At 36.1% G+C, this 22,116-nt stretch overlaps 2 protein-coding genes and 1 long non-coding RNA gene across 3 annotated transcripts; all 3 read right to left on the bottom strand.

Annotated features, from left to right (window-relative positions):
• Positions 1-4,469: 4,469 nt before the first annotated feature.
• On the bottom strand, positions 4,470-9,154 carry LOC309476713 (beta-1,3-galactosyltransferase 5-like). The gene is made up of 2 exons (XM_082139885.1): positions 9,061-9,154; positions 4,470-5,593 (listed from the first exon to the last, which is right to left on the bottom strand). The coding sequence occupies exons 1-2, from the start codon at positions 9,138-9,140 to the stop codon at positions 4,480-4,482; spliced, it is 1,194 nt and encodes a 397-aa protein (XP_081996011.1). The 5' UTR covers positions 9,141-9,154; the 3' UTR covers positions 4,470-4,479.
• Positions 9,155-10,206: 1,052 nt separating this feature from the next.
• LOC309476763 lies at positions 10,207-10,544 on the bottom strand. The gene is made up of 2 exons (XR_014198345.1): positions 10,355-10,544; positions 10,207-10,306 (listed from the first exon to the last, which is right to left on the bottom strand). It is a non-coding gene; the product is annotated as an uncharacterized lncRNA (long non-coding RNA).
• An 875-nt stretch (positions 10,545-11,419) lies between these two features.
• On the bottom strand, positions 11,420-15,833 carry LOC309476717 (beta-1,3-galactosyltransferase 1-like). The gene is made up of 2 exons (XM_082139891.1): positions 15,715-15,833; positions 11,420-12,998 (listed from the first exon to the last, which is right to left on the bottom strand). The coding sequence occupies exons 1-2, from the start codon at positions 15,726-15,728 to the stop codon at positions 11,903-11,905; spliced, it is 1,110 nt and encodes a 369-aa protein (XP_081996017.1). The 5' UTR covers positions 15,729-15,833; the 3' UTR covers positions 11,420-11,902.
• Between the last annotated feature and the right edge of the window lie 6,283 nt (positions 15,834-22,116).

Below are 22,116 nucleotides of genomic sequence, written 5' to 3'. Positions count from 1 at the left end.
GCCATTTCCATTCTAATTATGCTTTTAAGTGAAAGTTGCCCTTTAAAATGTTTCTAAAATGTTTATTTTTATTTATTTTTTAGCATTATTATATTATATTAGGCCTATATTTAGGGGCGGGCTGTCAAAATTAGTGTGTTAACTTTTTTTAGTTTAACGTGTTAAAAATATTTACCGCAATTAACGCAGCATCCGTTTTCCCCGGCATAATTTGGCGAGCATTACAATATATAACCACTCTCTTATTCAAAAGTTTTTAAACCATTAAAACACCTCAAGTCAAACGAGAACACACTGTCTGTCTGTGAATATCCTGTCTGTGTGACACACACACGCCTTGAACAAACAATAACACAAAGAATTGTACCAAAATGCAGATTTTCTCAAGTAGCCTACACTGATAAACCAGTTGCTTTGATGTCTGTCATCAATGTTAATCAAAGATCAAAGGTAACAGAGAAAATGAACTGTAGCTTTAATAAGGATTAATCTTTATTTAATTTATAATTTATGCAGTTAAGACTGTAAAGTGTTTGAGAACTTCATTCAATTTATGTATGTGTATAGATAGGAAGGCCACAGGTAAATATGACATTTCTTATCATGGGTTTATCTGAAGATTGTTTTAAGTTCACTTTAATTAAAAGATGTTATTTTTTAAAGCCTAATAAATGTTGAAATTGATAGCTTTCAATTATACTGAAATGTTGAATGTCTATAATTTCTATAATTAATGTTTAAAAAAAAAAAAATTATATAGACATCAGTACCAGTGGCTATTAGTATGAGTGATACTGGCATTCATTCATAAAAAGATGCCATTTCAACAAATATTTTAAATATTCTGTCTTTAAGTTGATGATTAATCATGATAAATTACAGGAAAAATGTGTGATTAATTCATTTTTTTAATTGATTGACAGCACTAATTATATTATATTATATTATATTATATTATATTATATTATATTATATTATATTATACTGCTACTTGTAATCAACATAACCGTTTTAGTATCGCCGTCTAGTGGTTCAATCTGGTGATGCTTCAATGACAGCAGCAGATTCTGGCCAGCAGGGCGGCGCTCTGGCACAACGAAGGTTGAAAATATTTCTTAATGAATAAAACTAAAAGTAATATGATTATTTAAAGAAAGAAAGAAAGACAGAAAGAAAGAAAGAAAGAAAGAAAGAAAGAAAGAAAGAAAGAAAGAAAGAAAGAAAGAAAGAAAGAAAGAAAGAAAGAAAGAAAGAAAAGATCAATTATTGATAATATAACAATGACTAAAAACATATTGCTACATTTAGGCTCAAACTTAAACTGTTTTGAATGTAAATGTTTTTATTGCATACAAAGTGTAGCCTACACATGTAGCAGAGAAATAATTAATATTTAATTGTGTTTAGGCACATTTTAATGCACACCTTCCAATATATTCAGGTTTATTTACTCTTGATTTAATAGAATCATGAAGCAGATCTTGGGGAAGACTGAATGATAGTTCTGCACATTATTTTATTAAATTTTTTTGCATATCAGGTGCTGTATTCACAAAACACCTTAAAGCTGTAAACACCTAGCTTGCAGGTTTAGGAGAAAATAATGAAAATAATGGCCATGTCAGTCCTAATTTTAGGAATTTTTGCTCCAAGAGTATTTCACAAAGCATTATAGCACTAAAACCAGCTTCTAAATCTGTGAAAAGTTCACTGTAAAAAGTGATCAGTTGACTTTAAAAAAAAAGGAAACTTGTTGCCTTAAAATGATTAAGTAAATAAAATTGTTATGTGAACTTGACAATTCCAAGTTGAACTAGCTTAATCTAATTAAATTGAAATTACTTAAACATGTCAATCTTCTTAACTTAAAACTAACACGTTTTTCCTGAGTTCTGTCTACTTACTTAAATTGAGGAAACCCGCTGCTTTGAAAAAATGAAGTAACCACAACTTATCACGCATGAGTACTTATAATTCACTCAAGACTGATTTGATGTAATCTCATTTTAAACATTTCTTTGAAAGTCACAAAAATTGTAGGCTATACAATTCTTAAAAAATACCAAATTGTTAAAAACAATATTGTGTTTATTCCCATACTTCCATAAACTGCACACACACACACACACACACACACACACACACACACACACACACACACACACACACACACACACACACACACACACACACACACACACACACACACACACACACACACACACACACACACACACACACACACACACACACACACACACACACACACACACACACACACACACACAACCCTCTTCTCTGAGAATAGATGACATTTTAAATTGTCAGTCTGTAATTATACTATTATACTTTCAATATTCAGAAAAGCAAAAATTTTATTCAACTAAGTGGAGAAAGAACTTTTTCACATTAAAACACAGAAGGTTCTACTGATGCTGTAAAATACATATGGGTAGTCAAGAAGACTCCTAAGTCACTAAAACCAAATCACAAACAATCCCAAAAATGGCTATTGCCACAGCAATCCGCCCAAAGACACTGGACACCAGGGATGGGCAAACAAGGGCCAACATTTTTCTCCTTCATACCAAGGTGCCAAATTACTAATCCACATTCTAGACCGTCTTACTCAATTTACTTTTTGTTGAGGGAATTCAATAATGTAATTTGTTTTGAAAGATTTTATTAACTATAAAACTTGTGAAATTATGCTAATACAAATGGGAAACTTTGTTGTCAGTTATAGCAATATAAGCAATATAAGCAGTAAGCCTACCCCAACAAGCAAATGTAAACATCTTACAGTTTTTTTTTTCGATTGCTAAACAACAGTGGGCACAACTGGAGTCACAATCATGTGCAAAACTCTAACTACAGTCTGCACAGCAGCAGTTCATGTGGACCAAACTCTAGTTCGTTTTTCATTGCTTGAACACAGTTTTCAAAACTCTATCCCATGACTTTAACCACAACCTGCACAACACTGTGGATTTACAGCACTTTGTTCAAATGCTAACACACTGCTGTCAAAACTGTGAACCACACATTCAAAACAGAATAGATTTCAGCCTAGTGCCTTTCAAACACTGCTGACTGCAATCTCAGCTGAAAGGCTATAAGCAGGGGTCTTGTTTTAGACTTGTTAGTGAACACACACACACACACACACACACATTTTAGTACTTTTAGTTTCTAAATTTTTTTCTCATTACTGTAATTCAGTAAATTACTACCGACTATTGAAGCAAACTGCTAATTTTCATTTACCGTAAAGAATTATGTTCTAAAAATTTAAATAAATCATGCGAAAGAATGTCACTCTTTTCTTTGAAGAAAATATGACTTTGTGAAGTCACTGAAATTGTTCAAACTGTAAAGATGAAAAGTTTGTATTTTCTGTATTGGTGTTTGATGCTAGTGTTTTTCCTCTCAGTGTGTTCTGAGTGACAGTGTGTGTTATCTCAGTGAGGGTTGTGTGTAGTGTTTGGCTGCACTGAGCCTGTTTTGAGCCGTGTGTTAAGAGTTGTGTTGCTTGGAGTGAGTTTTGCAGGTGATGTGAACTGTTTAGCTCAGGTGACTGTTGGTAGTGCAGACTGTAGTTAGAGTTTTGCACATGTAGCTCCAGTTGTGCCCACTGTCGTTTAGCAATCGGAAAAAACTGTAAATGCGTTGTCTGTAAATTTGTAACAAACAAATGTACAGATGTCCTATTTTTGATTACAAGCCTAGAGAACATTCTCAACAGTTAACAAGTGCTTTTTCAAAAAATAAGGGTATTTAGCGTGCCGTCCGAGGGGACTGAGAGCTCCAAGCTTGAAATTTAGCCTAAACCCAAAGTATTCCCGGCTGGGAATAGGAACCAGCCGAGCGTGAGGAGTCTGGGTGGTCGTTTTTTTGTATTCATCATTCAGTGGCTCTGAATTGTCAAAACACCTCTCAAAATGCATACTGCAGATTCGTATCCGTAGAAAGCATTTTGAGAGGTGTTTTGACAATTCAGAGCCATGTAGGGCCTACAAGCGAACGCCCAAATCCAGAACTGTTCAGATCAATTGGTTCACGGAAATTGGTGGTCTTTCTAATGTGTGGCTCCAGTATCGCTAGCAAAGCATCAAACTGAGCCACTGACATCGTGAAGTAAACTTTGAATCGCCCCCCTCTTTTTATGAAGAGAGGACATCAAAATCATCCTCACTCCCTGAAGGCTCCATTTTGTATTGTTTTGTGAATTTTTTAATTCACCGGATTTAAGTCATTGGACTCAGTGTGCAAGGTTTCTGTGCGTGACGAATTTTTAGGATGACAAATACGAAAAAACGCACACGAAAATTTCGGATTGGTAAGATAAAATGTTTTGTGAATACGGCCCCTTTTGTGTTAATTTATACAAAAATAAGTTGAAATTGCAACACATAATGACTTGAAATTACCACTTTAAACTGAGCATGTTTATAATTTGTAAAAAAAAATTAAGGGATATCAAGACAAAAATGTTAGTGGGATATTTTTCGCAACACTTTGCCAGAACTCTATTATCTGCTTCGGTGACCTCGCGATTGTTGTAATGACCTTGGAAAGGTTGTGACTTTTAGAATCCTTCATATAGGTCCGAAACTGAGAAGGATCTGGTGCGCGTGAGGGTTTAATGCCCAACCGTTTCAGACAAATGCCCACATAGGCGTCCTCTATGTTAAAGTACTTCACGTCCTTGGAAGCCTCAACTATTTTTTTGGGAAGGTCATTGGAGAAAACATATCCTAGTCCCTGCAAATATGTGGGGTATGTCGGTTCGGGGAACAGCTCCTCTGAGACGTAATATTTAGATTTATTGTTTCTGATGACATGCTGGTTCCACATCAAAAAACCAGTGATGTAGTTCTGTCTGGGTGTGTTGGGTGCCAATAGGAGAGTCACCAAGTTTTCCAGATTTAAGTACATGTCAGAATCGACCTTCATACTGAAATTGGCTTGAGGGCAACGAGTGGCCAACCAGTCCATGATCACCATCGTCTTTATGGTCAGGTTGACGTACGAGTCCACAAAGTTGCTCTGCACTAAGTCTCTGTGTTGTCGGCTCTCTTCCTCCAGTTGCTGTTGAGCTTTTTCAGAGTCGGATCCTCCAGTCAAACCCACCAAGAACAGAGTCATCACTGCTTTCCCCTGGACTGTGCTCTCATTCCCCCACGTGCTCCGGATGGCGTTACGAGCTTCTACCTGATGGGGCGCCACAGGGACCATCAAGACCAGGAACGGATTCTGCTGACATTTGTCAGGTTCATCCATAATGAACTGATAGTTGCTTGGATGAGCTATATGATAATGCACTGAAATGGCTTTGGTGCTAATGGATGCAGTGGGTTTGTTCAGGGCTGTAGGTGTTTGCATGATTTTCCAGAAAGAATGTTTGCCAGACAAGCCCTCAGTATAGGACTGAGTCTGATTTACAACATTAAACATTGTGTGATGGTGCGTAACTTGCTTGAGAGAGAAATAGATATAAGCCATAGTAGACAATGCTAATGTAGTTGTGAACATCAGAATGAATCTTGTTTTAATGTGACACATTAAAGCTCTTCCCGGAGTCAAACCGCATCTGAAGAAAAAGGAGAAAGAGAAGCATTAAAATATTAAATAATCTCCCTTGGATTAGTTTTTGCCACAATCAGTCCTAATTATTTCGAAAGATTGAGTAGCACTACACTTTTATTTTTTCATGCAATGTTTTCGCTGAGTAAGTTTTAGCGCCAGACAATGCCAGTGACAATAACACCATTCTAATAAAAGATCAAATTGTTTGCTATTGGTATTAATATCAAACACACACAAATTACCATTTGACAGTGCAGTATGTATTTGACAGTCAAATTATGAAGCTGATCTATCTCATGAATAAGCTGTACAAAAGTGACCGTGCCGGTTTTCCCTGTCCGACTTCCACTAAAACCTCTTTCACAGTGTTTGCTGAAATATGTAATCGTAGTATTCTACATTTCTGTCAGGACCGTCAAATACGATTGACAATAAACATACAGTTTGGACTGGCGGTACGGTTCCGTTCTGGGCGAGAACTCCCTGCGCATCCATGAAGCCTAGCATGGATAAGAGCAGGGAGAGCAGCAATAACCCCCTTAGGGTAAACAGAACTGAACCAACCTGAAAGTTTGCAAATATATTTAATTCAAGATTTTAAAGTACAACATAATCGAGAATTACTCTGATTCAAGGGGAATCAGAATGCCAAATCCTGACTGGGCGAGAGGAAGAGCTGGGGATGGAGGAGGGTAATTAGCTCCTGAGAAACGCGATAGCTGCTGCTGATAATACTGAATACTTATATATGTATACAGTGATAGGCGTCGTATTCCTATAGGTAGATGTGGATCAGCTGAGGGTCAGCTGATACGAGCTTGACTAACGTGACCAGCCAGAACTAACGCTACGCTTGATAACAACATACGTTTTTTAAAACAACGAAATATTCATTTTTGGGAAACATAGTTCATCTTTACCTTCATGCACTTTGGTCAGTAGTGTATAGTTGGTATACTCAGGTATTGTTTCCACTTGTTATTGTTAACTATAACTAAAACTATTAAAAATCATTTTTGTGATTGAAAAGTTGAGATAAAGCTTAAATATTAAATATTAGATGGATTTCTTTTTTAAACCCAAAAAACATAAACTAATAAAAATGACAGAAGCACACAATTAACTTAAGGGAATTTTACATTTTAAATCTCATTCAAAATATTAATAATCCTATAACAGTATATAAGATACTGATTTTTTTCAATACATTAAAGAATTTGTAATAACTGTGAACATTTTCAGGTATAACAATGAACTATAAAAGCTAAAGATCAGCAGAAGTATAAAGTATCAAAATATGACTAATTATAACCTCATATTTACTCACAATTGTGTCTATTATGGGACTATAGTTACTGCATGGTGTTCATGAAAGTATTGATTTTATAGCATGAATATTAAAGCCCGGAAAGTACTGTGTAATTAAATTGAAAGTACAGTATAACTTTCGGTAATTACAGTGTACCTATAAAGTACTTACATGTAAGTATAGGGGAACAATACGTAAAGTCTTGGGAATAAAGGTGTAACAACCAGGAAAATACGGCGTAATTAAAACGAAATTACAGTGTAACTTTTCGTAATTACAGTGTACCTATAAAGTACATAAGTGTAAGTATAGGGGAATAATATGTAAAGTTTTGGGAATAAAGGGGTAACAACCAGAAAAATAACTAATTATTTAGGCAAATTATTTAGACTGTAAGTATTCCATGTAGATACAGGGTAAGTATGACATTGTGGGCTGTAAATTAAAGTGGTGCTTCTTACCCTCTTGTTTCATGTAGTTACAGGGTTAGTACAATAAAAACACATGCAGGCCTACACACACACAATCTGACATCACTTGGAAAACCTTTATTTGAAAAACAACTTATTTCAAAACAGATTTACAACATATTACACTTCTTATTCTTTTTTTTTTTTTTTTAAATCAACTTTTCATTTCAAATACTAAAGTCCTGATAGAAAGTAGCATGTTTTGTCCTGTTTTGTTTCTCTTGCATGGATTCCTCCTCCTCTTGGTCCTCCTCTTCTTTTTCTATCGTTCCACTGATTTGCCTAATCATAAGAAGGAGTATTTTTCTATTCTGTATTATGTATTAAAAGAAAATACAGTACACCCAGAAATGTTCTCATAATTTACTCATCTTTTCGTTACCGACCAACTGTCACCAGCGAGTGCATGAGAGTCGGCTTGAATGGTTTCGCGTTTGCTGAAGCTTTAAGCGACCATTGCATCCTCGCGGGAGTTTGATGTGAAACTCGCGCGAGAACTGGTGTCTGTTCTTCTGCATGGTTTGTTTTTCATTAGTATTATCTGTTATTGTTTGTATTTTGTTGTGAGCAATAATAAAAACATTAAAAAAATAATAATAATTTGACATTCGGTTTTTCGGTGCGCTTACGTCAAGCTTTAATTTGTCAAGCGTAAACGTACTCAACCCTCTCATGAACGCGCAGGTGACAGTTGGTCGGAAGCGATAGTCTACAGTTTAAAATTTTTAAATATTTGGTATCTTTCTTAAAAACGTTTCTCGTTTCACTTCAGAAGACATTGATTCATCCATTGGGGTCGTATGGATTACTGTAGTTATTGTTGTATGTGCTGTTGTCAACTTTAGGAACACATGAGCTTGCATTATATGCATTTACAGAGATTATTTATTTTTCTAAAAACTTTTGTTTGTGTTAATCTGAAGAAGGAAATTTGTATACATCTCGGATGACATCAGGGTAAAAGAGGAGTAAATGGTGAGGACATTTCTGTAGCCTACTGTAGGCTATTTTCTTTTAACACATAATACAGAATAGCAAGAGACATGTCATGGGATTCCTTCTTAAGATTCATCAGTGGAAAGAAAGAAAAAGAAGAGGAACAAGAGGAGGAGGAAACCAAGCAAGCGAAAGTGCTGTAAATCCGTTTTTAAATAAGTTGTTTTTTTTTAAAATAAAGTTTTCCGAGTGATATCAGATTGTGTGTGTGTACATGTGTTTTTATTGTACTAACCCTGTAACTACATGAAACAAGAGGGTAAGAAACACCACTTTAATTTACAGCCCGCAATGTCATACTAACCCTGTAACTACATGGAATACTTACAGTCTAAATAATTTGCCTAAATAATTTGTTATTTTCCTGGTTGTTACCCCTTTATTCCCAAAACTTTACATATTATTCCCCTATACTTACACTTATGTACTTTATAGGTACACTGTAATTACCAAAAGTTACACTGTAATTTCGTTTTAATTACGCAGTATTTTCCTGGTTGTTACACCTTTATTCCCAAGACTTTACGTATTGTTCCCCTATACTTACACGTAAGTAGCCTACTTTATAGGTAGGCCTACACTGTAATTACCGAACGTTACACTGTACTTTCATTTTAATTACGCAGTACTTTCCGGGCTGTAATCTAAAGCGTTACCGAAAAGCACATAAACAACAAATAAAAGCAGGGACCATACCTCTTCCACATGCTTCCAAATCCAAATGTCATGACTGCATATCTAAATGAACTACTGGAACATGCATCAGTTTTTTGCATAGATCATATTTTCATAAGTAGTTAGCTGGGTGGAGCTATGCATCGAAATGACTGCATTTGTGATGCAACACTCTGAATCTCCTTTCTGATATTATAATAAGACGAACTTTCCACAAATGTCATGTTTTTATGGTGACTATTTGCTATATGTTTGATGAACTATTACTTAACATAAAACTGCAAAATTACTAGAATTGTTCTCACATTTAACAGTTTCATGGAAGACAATGGGATTATTAAAATGAATTAGGCTACTCATCACTAAAACCAGAAGTTCTGGTTGAAAAACAAAAGATCTGGAACTTGAACTACTGATGGCTTACTGCGGAGGTAAAAAAATGACAGAAATGTTGCTCTGTCACTATTTAACAGCACTTTTCAACAAGTCTCGCCTCACAGAGATATGTGTGCTTCTAACTAAACTGCAAGAACAAAATTATATATACACGCGCACATACGACCCCAAAAGTTGGGACATTTTGTAAAGTGCAATAACATTAAGAATCTGTGATTTGTTAATTCTCTTTCAAGTTTATTTAACTGACAGAATGATTCCAATGTTTTCACTGAACAACTTAATTTTATTTAAGCAAATCACAAACAATCCCAAAAATGTCTATTGCCACAGCAATCCGCCCGAAGACACTGGACACCAGGGATGGGCAACTTCGATAGTGACGAGGGCCAACATTTTTCTCCTTCATACCAAGGTGCCAAATTACTAATCCACACTCACACCTTTTACACCGTCTTACTCAACTGACTTTTTTATTAAGGGAATTCAATAATGTAATTTGTTTTTAAAGATTTTATTAACTATAAAACTTGTGAAATTATGCTAATACAAATAGGAATCTTTGTTGTCAGTTATATCAATATAAGCAATATAAGTAATATAAGCCTACCCCAACAAGCAAATGTAAACATCTCAATTGCATTGTCTGTAAATTTGCAACAAACAAATGTACAGATGTCCTATTTTTTTATTAGAAGCATAGAGAACATTCTCAACAGTTAACAAGTGCTTATTCAAACCATGAATAAAAATACTATTTTTTTAAAAACTGTATAAGAACATAATTAAGTGCACACATTTCTGTCATGCATTTGGCAAAAAGGATTTTGTTGACTGCATTTTACCTTTGCAATCAAAGACAAGTGCAACTCTTGCGTCACCGGTGTATCTTTCATACTTCTCGTTCTCTTCGCTTAACCGATCCGAGCCAGCCGGTATGGATATGGTTTCGTTTTCCACTATAGTGGCGATAGAGCCTTGGGTGCTGAGCATTTTCTTCATAAATGCAATACATATTTTGATTTATAGATTTTAATCCGCGATGACATAACATAATAAAGGTTAATTTATGTACAGGCAACATGTGTTGAATAATGGAGAATAAAACATAGAAGAACCGAGGTCCACCCACCACAATTTTACCAAAACTCCTGTAAGAAACAATGGTATTGCTATTCCAATGCAGCTTATAGCTTGTTTTAGGATTCATCACTGTGGAGTAGTTCAACTGTATTAATAAATGTTATTATTTCTTATTTCATCTGTTAACTCTCACTTGTTCCTATAGGCCTACTCACTCATTACCTGGCATTAGTGGTTTTAAGGAATAGGAGTTGGTATGCATATATTTAAGGGCGTGCAAAGATGGGTGGTGTTTATGATCATATAGTGGGCCGGTCTGGGCCAAAATGCCCGGGCCGATTTGTTGTCCCAGTCCAGCCCTGATGTCGCTATAGTCGCTTGTGGGCGTTGGTAGTAAAGCGTGGAAATAATTCCCTAATTTATATTAAAATGAGTGTATACTGAGAAGTCTGAACATAATTTACTGATATTTTCGCTTTTATAACCTTTTAATAAACACGCATCTGGAACGGAGAAAAATGTATACCACTTAGCGCCTCTAGTGGACGTTTCACCCGAAAAGTGCAGGGAAACGTACCTGGAGGTACGTATTTCAGGTTCTGCAAAAATGTAGGCAGAGTAACGTATTTCCGCTTTGGAAGGAGCCCAGAAGGGAGGGGGTGGGAGTGAATGGAATAAGTAGCTGTGTTTATTACGCACTGAGAGGACTACAGACACTCAATTTTTATACTCTCTTTTTCAGAGTACTTACATTTTAATGATGTATTGTATATAAAGACAGTTTAAACAAATTTGGGAACAAGTTTTTTAGAAAAACCCTGCTTACCCTGGCTATGAACCTAAAAAGTAAAATAAAAAATTTAATGTAATGAAAAAATTGAGTAAGCAATGATTACACAGGTTATACACCACAATTTAATTAAATATATTAAATATATTTAAAATTAAATACTTTTTACATACTTTTTCTCTTTTTCAGGAAATGCTGTTTTTGGACTGGCAGTCTGTTTTCATGGAACATTCAACCTTTTCATGGAACATTCAGGAAAATGTGATTTCTCCCTCTTATGTTGTTTTTCCCCCAACCATTTAAAAAAATAAAAAAAAATAAAAAAAATAATCAGAACGTGTAACGTGTCAACGGCTCCTCAAACAATTTCCTTTCTGAACGTTTTGTTTTGTTTTGTCACAACCTCTTCCTTCTGAACATGTTGTGACCAGCTTTAAAAATATTCTTAAATAAACATCCTCCATGTTTCATGTCTTTGTAAACAGAAATGTGTTTCTCATGTTTGTTTGTTTGTTTGTGCTCCCATCCCAGACAGGGATTTTGAGATACTTTTATGTATCCCAAATTATACTTTTAGGAAAGTTTGGGATACTTTTATGTGGGCCTCTTTACGTCCTTCCAGATGTCTATTAGCTGCTGTGGGGATCCCAGGATTGTTGTAATGACCCTGAGAAAATCCTCTCGATTATATTGTCCCATATAAATTCTAAACTGTGAAGGGTCTGGGGGGGATGAGGGTGTAATGCCCAAATGTTTCACACAAGCGCCCACATATGCGTCTTCAATGTTAAAGGGCTTTATTTTCTTGGAAGCCTCAACTATTTTTTCTGGCAAGTCATTGGAGAAAACATATCCCATTCCCAGCAGGTAAGTGGGGTATTTCGGTTCGGGGTACAGCTCCTCTGACACGTACCATTTTGAGTTTGTGTCTCTGATAACGGACTGGTCCCACATCACCATTCCAGTGATGTAGTTCTGTCTGGATGTGTTGGGTGCCAATAGGAGAGTCACCAAGTTTTCCAGGTTTAAGTACATGTCAGAATCGACCTTCATACTGAAATTGGCTTGAGGGCAACGAGTGGCCAACCAGTCCATGATCACCATCGTCTTTATGGTCAGGTTGAAGTACGAGTCCACAAAGTTGCTCTGCACTAAGTCTCTGTGTTGTCGGCTCTCTTCCTCCAGTTGCTGTTGAGCTTTTTCAGAGTCGGATCCTCCAGTCAAACCCACCAAGAACAGAGTCATCACTGCTTTCCCCTGGACTGTGCTCTCATTCCCCCACGTGCTCCGGATGGCGTTACGAGCTTCTACCTGATGGGGCGCCACAGGGACCATCAAGACCAGGAACGGGTTCTGCTGACATTTATCAGGTTCATCCATAATGAACTGATAGTTGCTTGGATGAGCTATATGATAATGCACTGAAATGGCTTTGGTGCTAATGGATGCAGTGGGTTTGTTCAGGGCTGTAGGTGTTTGCATGATTTTCCAGAAAGAATGTTTGCCAGACAAGCCCTCAGTATAGGACTGAGTCTGATTTACAACATTAAACTTTGTGTGATGGTGCGTAACTTGCTTGAGAGATAAATAGATGTAAGCCATAGTAGACAATGATAATGTAATTGTGAACATCAGAATGAATCTTATTTTAATGTGACACATTAAAGCTCTATCCGGAGTCAAACCGCATCTGAAGAAGAAGGAGAAAGAGAAGCATTAAAATATAAAATAATCTCCCTTGGATTAGTTTTTGCCACAATCAGTCCTAATTATTTCGAAAGATTGAGTAGCAGGCCAGACACAGCCAGTGACAATAACACCATTCTAATAAAAGATCAGATTGTTTGCTATTGGTATTAATATCAAACACACACAAATTACCATGTAGAATCAGACGGTTAAGTGATGGAACTGATGAGCACTAGTAGCTGACACTGAGCATGCGTTTACTGCCGAACGTACAGTCGGGTACAGCCACGGTCGCTTTGGCCAGGTGCTGTTTATAGCATATGGGGCGGAAGTCGCGGGACGCAGACTCTAGAGAGCATTTGACTGGACAGAAGATGATGAGAAGCTGAAGTCCGCGGTAACGTCATAAAAATCCGTGAGCCATTAGCAGAAGTGAGAGACTGTAGCTTTGAATGCTTATATCTCCTAAATGCAAATTTTGTCATTGTTTTGGAACACACAAGCTTATTTATAACATTAAGGCTAACATATTCATCCTAAAAACGTACATTTTGATTTCAGGGGGCCTTTAACTATTAGGGCCTAGCCTTTCACTTCTATTTGGCCTCTGTCCCACTTTTTTGTTGTGTTTTGCAGCCATCAAAATAAAAATGTGTGTATAGCCTACTTACTAAATACAATTAAGTTGTTCAGTGAAAACACTGGGAATCTTTTCTTTGTACTTTTGTCAGTTAAATAAAGTTGAAAGAGAATTAACAAATCCTGGATTCTTGATTTTATTGTATTTTACAAAATGTTCCAACTTTTCCTGATTTGGGGTTGTGGCTACTATACTGTATACAACTGATGACGTTTTATTAAAAAGGTTTTCCACATTTCCACATTCTACTAAAAGATCCACATTTACTGCCTGGGAAATGTCATATTTAATCAGTAAATACAATTTAATAAGACACTAGCTGTTACAATTCAAATGAAATCACTAACACCAAAATGTAAGTAAAAACCAAAAAGTATAAAAGTATTTAAAAAATCAGTATAACGTTTGCAGTCGTGCTCATATTTGTGAAAACAGCTCCATTGCGCTTGTGATATTGCTTTATATCGTTATTTTTTTTTTAAAAAAGATTTCATACAAGTACTTTTTTTTTATATCAATTCTTACATTTTGTGTGCATTAAGTATTATTTTTTCACACAATCCCCCGTTAATTTCTGACAAAAATAAAATAATTTGAAGCTGTAAGTTTTACATCCAACAAATAGTTAAATAACAAACAAAGTCCTTTTGGTCTGCAATGTTATAATCGTTAACGAAAACGAACGAAAAAACGAAAACTAGTTAGGCCTAACTGTCGTTAAAAAAAGAAAAGAAAAAAAAAAAGGCATTTAAAAAAAAACGATAACTAACTAAAACTGTTATGTCAACGTGTGTTTGGCAAAACTAGCAAAAATAAAATAAAATTATAGAGTAAATGTCCTTAGTTTTGTCAATGTCTTTCATAGAGCAAATAACGTTATATCTTTCAGAGTTGACATTTCCGACCAAAAACATTTCCGACTAATTGTTTCCCACACATAGACTAATATTTGGCGGTGCGCCACAGAATCGACACCGGCCGCCACATATTGCGTGTCGTTATTCATTTTTTTAACGCTATTTAAAACACGGAGCGTATTCGTTAAGCTGCATTTCCTTTCCCTGCTCTCCCTCCGTCTCTCTGTCACTCACGCGTCTCTATCACACACACACACACACACACACACACACACACACACACACACACACACACACACACACACACACACACACACACACACACAGCCTCTCCCCTCCGTGCACACCGCGTCTCCATGAAAATGTGTGTTCGTTGAAAGCAAGTTCGAGAAAGGTTGGTATCTCGTGAAGACCTTTACACAATCAATCACACATTAAAAAAGTGGTATAAAAAATATTTTGAATTCTGAATACAATTTTGTCAGTGTGTTAATGTCGACCCGAGAAGCGATTGCGCCTTCTTTAGAAAGTTAACTAGTCACAAGTTTGAGGTAAAATGCAGTTGGGTTGTCGATGTCAAAACACTAAGCTGTGATTCAAATATTAAATAGCCTAATGTTTTATCTTTTTTTTTATTTTATTTTTATTTTTTTACTTATTTCTTACACTGAATGTTTGCTGCTTCAATCCAGATGAGTATTGTATAGGGTAAATGTTGTACAGGGTCAGGGTATAGCCATCGCTCTCTTTTGCAGACTGTTTACATATTTGTGCCCATATGTACATGTTATATAGCCTACTGGTGTTATCGTTGAATACATATTTCTAAAATTGTAGTCTATGATGTTTTTGCTGAGTTATTATTACACAATACTTTTTCCGAACTTTTTGAATCTTGCCCTTGACAAATAACCCAAATTACAAAAAAAAGACTAACACTAAAACTAATAAAAACTAAACTAAAACTAAGTATTTTCAAAAAAATGAAAACTAAACTAAACTAGCAAACCCACTTTAAAAACGAAATAAAACTAAACTGAATATGAAAACAAAAAGTCAAAACGAAATAAAAATAAAAACTGATGAAAAAATGCAAAACTAGAATAACCTTGAGATCGAGACAAGACATTCAAAAATGGTTTTGAGTACAACAATTTACAACTAGGCTATTTGAGTCTGTAGGTTATATAAAACTACACAAACCTTTCTGAATAGCCTACCTCAGGTGCGTCATGATGGGTTTTTTTCCAATTGGTAGTAGACTACACAAGAAACTTGTTAGTAGGTAGGTAGCCTATTTTCATTGTTTGCCATGGCGGAACGTAATTTGTCTCTCGAGTTGTAGAGCTGTTGCTTGTTAAACAAATGGGAACTAATCAGAGCCGCAACCTGTTTACAGTCTATGGCCCTGTCCCAAATGGCACCCCATACTCGCGATCTTCCTCTGTCCGCACTTTCGTGACTTAACGCCGCTTTGACTGTCGGGAAGAAGTCTGCTGCGGAGCTCACATCAGTGCGGACTCGGCAAAAGTGCGCATCGAGGGCGCAAATCGACTGCAAAGAGGGCACTCGCGAGCACCCTTCTGAGACCTAAAATGACAAATGGGACACGGTCTCACGGAGTTAACGGACACGCGCACGCGGCAGCCAAAGTCCACAAGACCGAAAGTGCATTTTGGGACAGGGCCATATGTCCGGAACAGCAACACAACTGTCTTCGTGTTCACGCGCGCACCAAGGTTATTATAATTTTGCATTTTTCGTTATTTTTTATTTAGTTTTGACTTTTTGTTTTCAAATTAGTTTTTAAAGTGGGTTTGCTAGTTTAGTTTAGTTTTCTTTTTTTTTAAATGCTTAGTTTTAGTTTATTTTTTATTAACTAAAGTTTTTATTAGTTTTTATTAGTCTTCTTTTGTAATTTGGGATATTTGTCAGAGGCAAGATTCAAGAAGGTCAGAAAAAGTACTGTGTAATAATAACTCAACAAACACATCATAAAATTTTAGAAATATGTGTTCAACAATAACACCAGTATATAAAATGTACATATGGGCACAAATATGTAAACAGTCTGTACAAGACTCCACAGAAAGTGCAAAATGTGTAAGTGACGTTTGCCAGGAAAAAAACCTCCATAGCCAACAGACTAAAGAAGACATACATGAACAGCATGTATTCAACCCATTTTTGGAGCTCAATCTGACGTGAGAAATTTAAAATAAACTCTAGAGGGTCAACACATTTAGATGAACCATCTCAAAATGAACTAGGCTACTCAATGAATTGGACTGCCCCGCATTAGATGCATGTTCTGCGGCTCTATGGCAAATCATTGCAGTTGAATAGCAATACAATACTGCCTATGTTGTACTTGACTTCATTAATTAACACTTCAAGTACGAGATCCAGACAGCTGGCAAGATACTGCACCATCTCAGCTGGAAGCTGATGTGGTTTGCTTTTCTATGTTAAGTTTACATCAACTTGTGTCCAACATGGTAAACAAAAGAGTGTAAGTCCCTTGCATTAATGAATCAGCTGTGTCAAATTGTTGTGTGTGTGTGCCGTGGGTGTGTGCGTGAGGGAGTGTGCATACACTGAAAAAATTTATGTAATTTGTTACAGCAAATTTTTTTGTTGAGATTTTCTCAAATTGTATTTATGATTTAGTTAAAACCATGAATTTTGATTTAATATTTTATATACATCAGGATAATAGGCATTAAAGGTTTTTGAAATTTATATCTATAGGGTTCTTGCCAATGCCCACCGATGAGCGCTGCTGAAAAGCAGGGGCACTACCTTGCCAGGCGTGATGCAGACAAACAGAGAAGACAGCAGTACTTACAGAAAGAGAAAGAGAAGTGGATTAAAGACATAGAGACAGGAAAGAAGAAAGTTCAAAAAGGCCGCAGTGATAGGGGACAGCGTGCCCAGCGAAAAAAGTGGAGAGAGGCTTATAAAAGCAGGAAAGAGATTCATGAAATAATTAAAACCCCTTCTCCCAGACACAGACTGACGGATGGACTGTTATAAGATGCTATTAAATGTTATTCAACAATGTTCCTGTGTTTCCTGAGCATTTTGTCACATTATTGACCTGATCTTTAATCAAAAGTAATCTATCTATCAATCCCTGTAACTTTTCGCAACCCTGTTACTTAAATTTCAACCCTGTTACCGTATAATTTTTATTAAAATAATAATAAATTACCTTTTTTAGCTCACAGGGGCTTGAGCTATATTGTCATTACCATAGTTTCAAGGATTATATGCATTATGCATTTTAGCAAATACTTGAAAATGTCAAAAGTTAAAAATTTGGCAAAGATGGAACTCAAAAGTTACTGAAATGAATTTAAATCAAGTGATATCTAAAATTAAATATTTATATAGAGTGATTGTGACTTTATAGGCTACCTAATGGCATGAAATTATATTAAAAAAAATCAATATACTTTTTTCGGGTTCCTGAGTATTGGTAACAGGGTTGCATCGAGCACCAAAAAAGTAAAATAAAAAGTACTATAAAAAGTGTGCCTTTGATACCTGAGCTGGACGAATCAAATTACTTAATGGTATATTGCCTGTTTTTATGAAATACATAGTAAAAAATAGTAAAATAAAGGGCCAATTTTTCGAAATTATGGATGCCTAAATGTCCTCCAATTCTGGAATGACCCGTGTATGTATTTCATTCAGATAAAGTAGCCTAGTCTACCTGCACACAGATCTACGTTTTAATGTAATAATTCCTCATAGTAAAAAAAGCGTATTTTATTAAGTTAGGAGTAGAGATGCACCGATTGATCCGCTGGTGATCAGAATTGGCCAATTTTCACGTGATCGGCCATGACCGGCGACCGGCCGGTCAGTCTGACATATGCCGATTTAATGCCGGTCAAATGCACTCGGGCTCCCCATGATTAACATCGCGCAACATCAGCATCACACGTGCACACGGAACGCACATGTAGGAAACCTCGTGAATTACGGCCGTTTCACGCATATTTTTTTTTTTTTTTTTTTTTTTTTTTTGCCGTGTATGTTAATCAATGAGTGCATTCACACCGGCAGCAGGAACAGCGCGTGAGCGCCGCATGAGCACCAGTGAAGCGGGGGTTTCGCCGCCGAGTCTATTTTGTCTGCGCTGCTCACGGTCAATTAAAGTGAAAGCACACTTTTGATGGACAAAGTAAATATGATTTCAAACAAAAGTGCCCAAAATGCACAGAATGTGCATGACTAGTATGTTTTAACAAGAACTGGATTAGGTTATGTCAGAAAAGAAAATGAAGACTCAAAAATATTTATATAAAATGTACCCATTTAAACTTGTCTTTATCATTCAGTTTGGCTAAAAGGATATGGTATTTTATAATAATAATAAAAAATAAATATATATAGAAAATAAATATTTGTGTGTGCTGTAAAGTAGTTAGAATAAAATGAAATCGGAATCGGCTAAAATCGGTATCGGCAGGTCAAACTCAATGAAAAATCGGAAATCGGAATCAGCCTAGAAAATTGTAATCGGTGCATACATAGGGGAGCGCGGGGCACAACCTAACGCGGGGCTAGTTGTAACACGCTTGTTTTAAATACTTCCGCACATACTTGGATGACGAAACTTTGTGTATTTACTAGTTGCCAAATCAATACTAAATAGAAAAAAAAAAAATTCCGCCAAAAGATATCCATAGACATTTATTAAACCATAGCAAAAGTAAATTTCTTAAGTTAATTTTTCATCTCTATTTTTTGTGTTTATTTAAAATAAGACAAATCTGATATTTTAATCTCCAAGATGTTATTTAACAGTTGAGATCAGGGACGTCACTAGGATTGGAAGACAGGGGGGGTTTAGCCCCCAGGGTATTTGTAACTTGCGTTTATAGAAAATCTTACAGTGAATTTGAGTAAAAAACAACTATGTATATATTTTGCTGTATTTGTCTCTTCAACCCCGTTACCATCTTCAACCCTGTTACCCTAGTCTCAACCCCGTCACACCTACATATTTTTATTAATGATTTTTTAAAGTTTATGAATAAGTAATTTAATGTTTGTTGAACTTAGTCAGAAATGTTCAGAGCAATCATAAGAATACTGATTTTAGTTCAAATTCTGAAGTTAAGCCACATCTTTGATCAAAAATGATAGGGTTGCTGTCACAAAAAGTGCCCATTTCAGGCTTTAGTATAGCATAAGTGTAAAATTATATGTAAATTTTATGGTGCATGGTACAATTTCTGGTAAGCTACGCTTTTTTATTATTTCAATTCAATTATTGTGATTTGATTTAATATTGACTCATTTGGATAAATATTAGGTACTCAAGATAGGCGTTAATTTTTCTCAAGAAAAAACAACTCACCTAATGCTGTAAACATACAGAGAGCCCTATCAGCTGGCAGTATTATTAAGGTTAAAAATAACTCAAATTAAATATAATGCGTTTTTTTTTTATTATAATAACTTTATTTAATGATAGGCCTATAAGTAAAAATATAATAAATATGTAATATAGAACACATATTTAACAAAATACTCTCTATAGCTCTTTTTTTCTTGCCAACTATATACGTGCTATAGCCTATTATGGTCATTAAAGGTAGGGTAGGTAATCATTTTTCTAAAAAAAAAACATTCCAAATTTGTTTAAACTGTCTTTATATACCAATACATAATTAAAATGTAAGTACTCTGAAAAAGAAAATATAAAAATCGAGTGACTGTAGACCTTTTAATCTGCAATAAACACAGCTCATTATTTCCATTCACTCCACCCCCTCCCTTCTGAGCTCCTTCCAAAGCCACGCCCCCAAAACACATGAACGCGCGACGCCAAACGCTCAGGCTGGAACAAGACGCATTTATTACCTGAGACGAGTGGAGAGGAAGGAGCGCAGTACATACAGTGACATCATGTCAGAATCACATGTAATAAAATACCTAACTTTATCACTATGAATATAAACAAATAAGATTTCTTTTAGTACTCACTATCAAGCTAGCATATCGATAATGGTAAAGTTTCATTCGGTAACGAGCTATATTTATAAGGCAAAACTAAAAACAGGTTGCATTGATACACGTTTTTCCATTACCATCAGTTACACTGTGATGAAGATGAATTTCGTGTAAGATTCATAACATATACGGTGTTTTGCATGTAAGAGTTTCCATGATGAAAACATTGTTGACTCTAATGAAGACTAACGTACACTCCGAGTCCGGAGACAAGTACCGCATCGTCGGCTCGAGGACAGGTCCGGGGTTGAGGGCGAAGCAGAGGAGGTCGTTCAAGAGCGCGGGCAGGGTCCGAGGAAGTAGTTTTTGCCTTGTTTGCCTTCGCTGACTGCATATGCAGGTGCTTTGAGCTGAATATTTCCGGGAACGGTGACATGTGATGAGTGCACGCCGGGCAGCGCGCGCAGTGGGGCTCGGGGCGGGCACGAGACATGAAGGCATCTGATTGGTTCTTTACATTCGCACCGAATGGCAGTGATTGGTCAGAGTTTTTACTGTCCTGCAGCTGCTACAGAGGTCTGATTTTTTTCATTCCTTTTTCTAAACACATAATGTATTGACTACTATCAGGATGGAAGGACCATTTCACCCAGTATAAAAAAAAGTGTTTCTGAACAGGATCACCTACCCTACCTTTAAATGGCTTTCCTGAGGTAAATGTGACATTGTTCTCCAGCTATGTTATTGACCTCTTCACGCTGATAAAAAACACTGATTGATCGATATTATGTATGAGCCATGAGGAATATACATTTCGGTAAGTTGTAGCCTACTACTGTATCTTTCAACAGTGTTCGTGTTTTTTTTTTTTTTTTTTGTATTAGCTAGAGATGATCGGTTCACGTGCGCTTGGGATCTGTCACGTCACATTTACAAATGCCAAAACGGTATTTATTGTTTGAATTTCGTAATAAAATTGACAGAATCTGAGAGTTGAGATTCTTTTATATCATAAAGTAACCTGCTCTGTCTAGTCTGTCGGTCTCCGTGTCCTCTTTGCTTCGCGATTTGTCTGTGCGTGAGAAAATGGATGTGTGGCGTGAGAGCGTGTGAAAAGTGTCAATTGCGTGAGTCTCACGGTGAAGGCGTGATAGTTGGCAGCTCTGATTACCCTTTGTACTTCTGTCCAACTTCCGACTTTTCGGCTATTTTTTGTAGCTGGATATATATCATTTGTTGCGTCTAAATATGAATGAGGATACAGTTACTGATAAATCGAATTGTTATTGTTGTTCTTATTATCATTTAGGGGGGCTTAGGAACATTTTTGGGGTAGCTTCAGCCCCCCTAAAATAGGCCTAACGACGTCCCTGGTTGAGATAGTTCTTTAATGCTTCGCTAACTAGCAGAAGACACTAGCAGGGTTTAAATCCCAGTTGTGCAGGCGGGGACATGTTGTAACACTGCGTTACAATGTGCTCTATTAGAAATATGCTATTATATTCTATACTTTTATTAATTTTATTGGGAAAACGTGAGAAAAAGGTGAATAAAGACTGAGAGTCAATGTTCAGAAATGACTAATTATTTAATTGTTTTGAACTATGTTGTATAGCTGTGTTTTCATGTGTTCGTAGTCAAAACTCAAA

This window comes from Leuciscus leuciscus (assembly GCF_965113295.1).
Source record: "Leuciscus leuciscus genome assembly, chromosome: 15".
NCBI classification, from domain to species: Eukaryota; Metazoa; Chordata; class Actinopteri; order Cypriniformes; family Leuciscidae; genus Leuciscus; species Leuciscus leuciscus.
Note: the sequence above shows the minus strand (reverse complement) of the source record. Positions and strands in the feature narration are given on the sequence as shown.

Coding starts and splice junctions, on each gene's coding strand:
- LOC309476713 (XM_082139885.1), bottom strand. CDS start 9,140: ATGCAAAAAACTGATGCATGTTCCAGTAGTTCATTTAGATATGCAGTC. Junction 5,594..9,060: donor TTTGGAAGCATGTGGAAGAG/GTATGGTCCCTG, acceptor CTTTTTCTTCAG/ATGCGGTTTGACTCCGGGAA.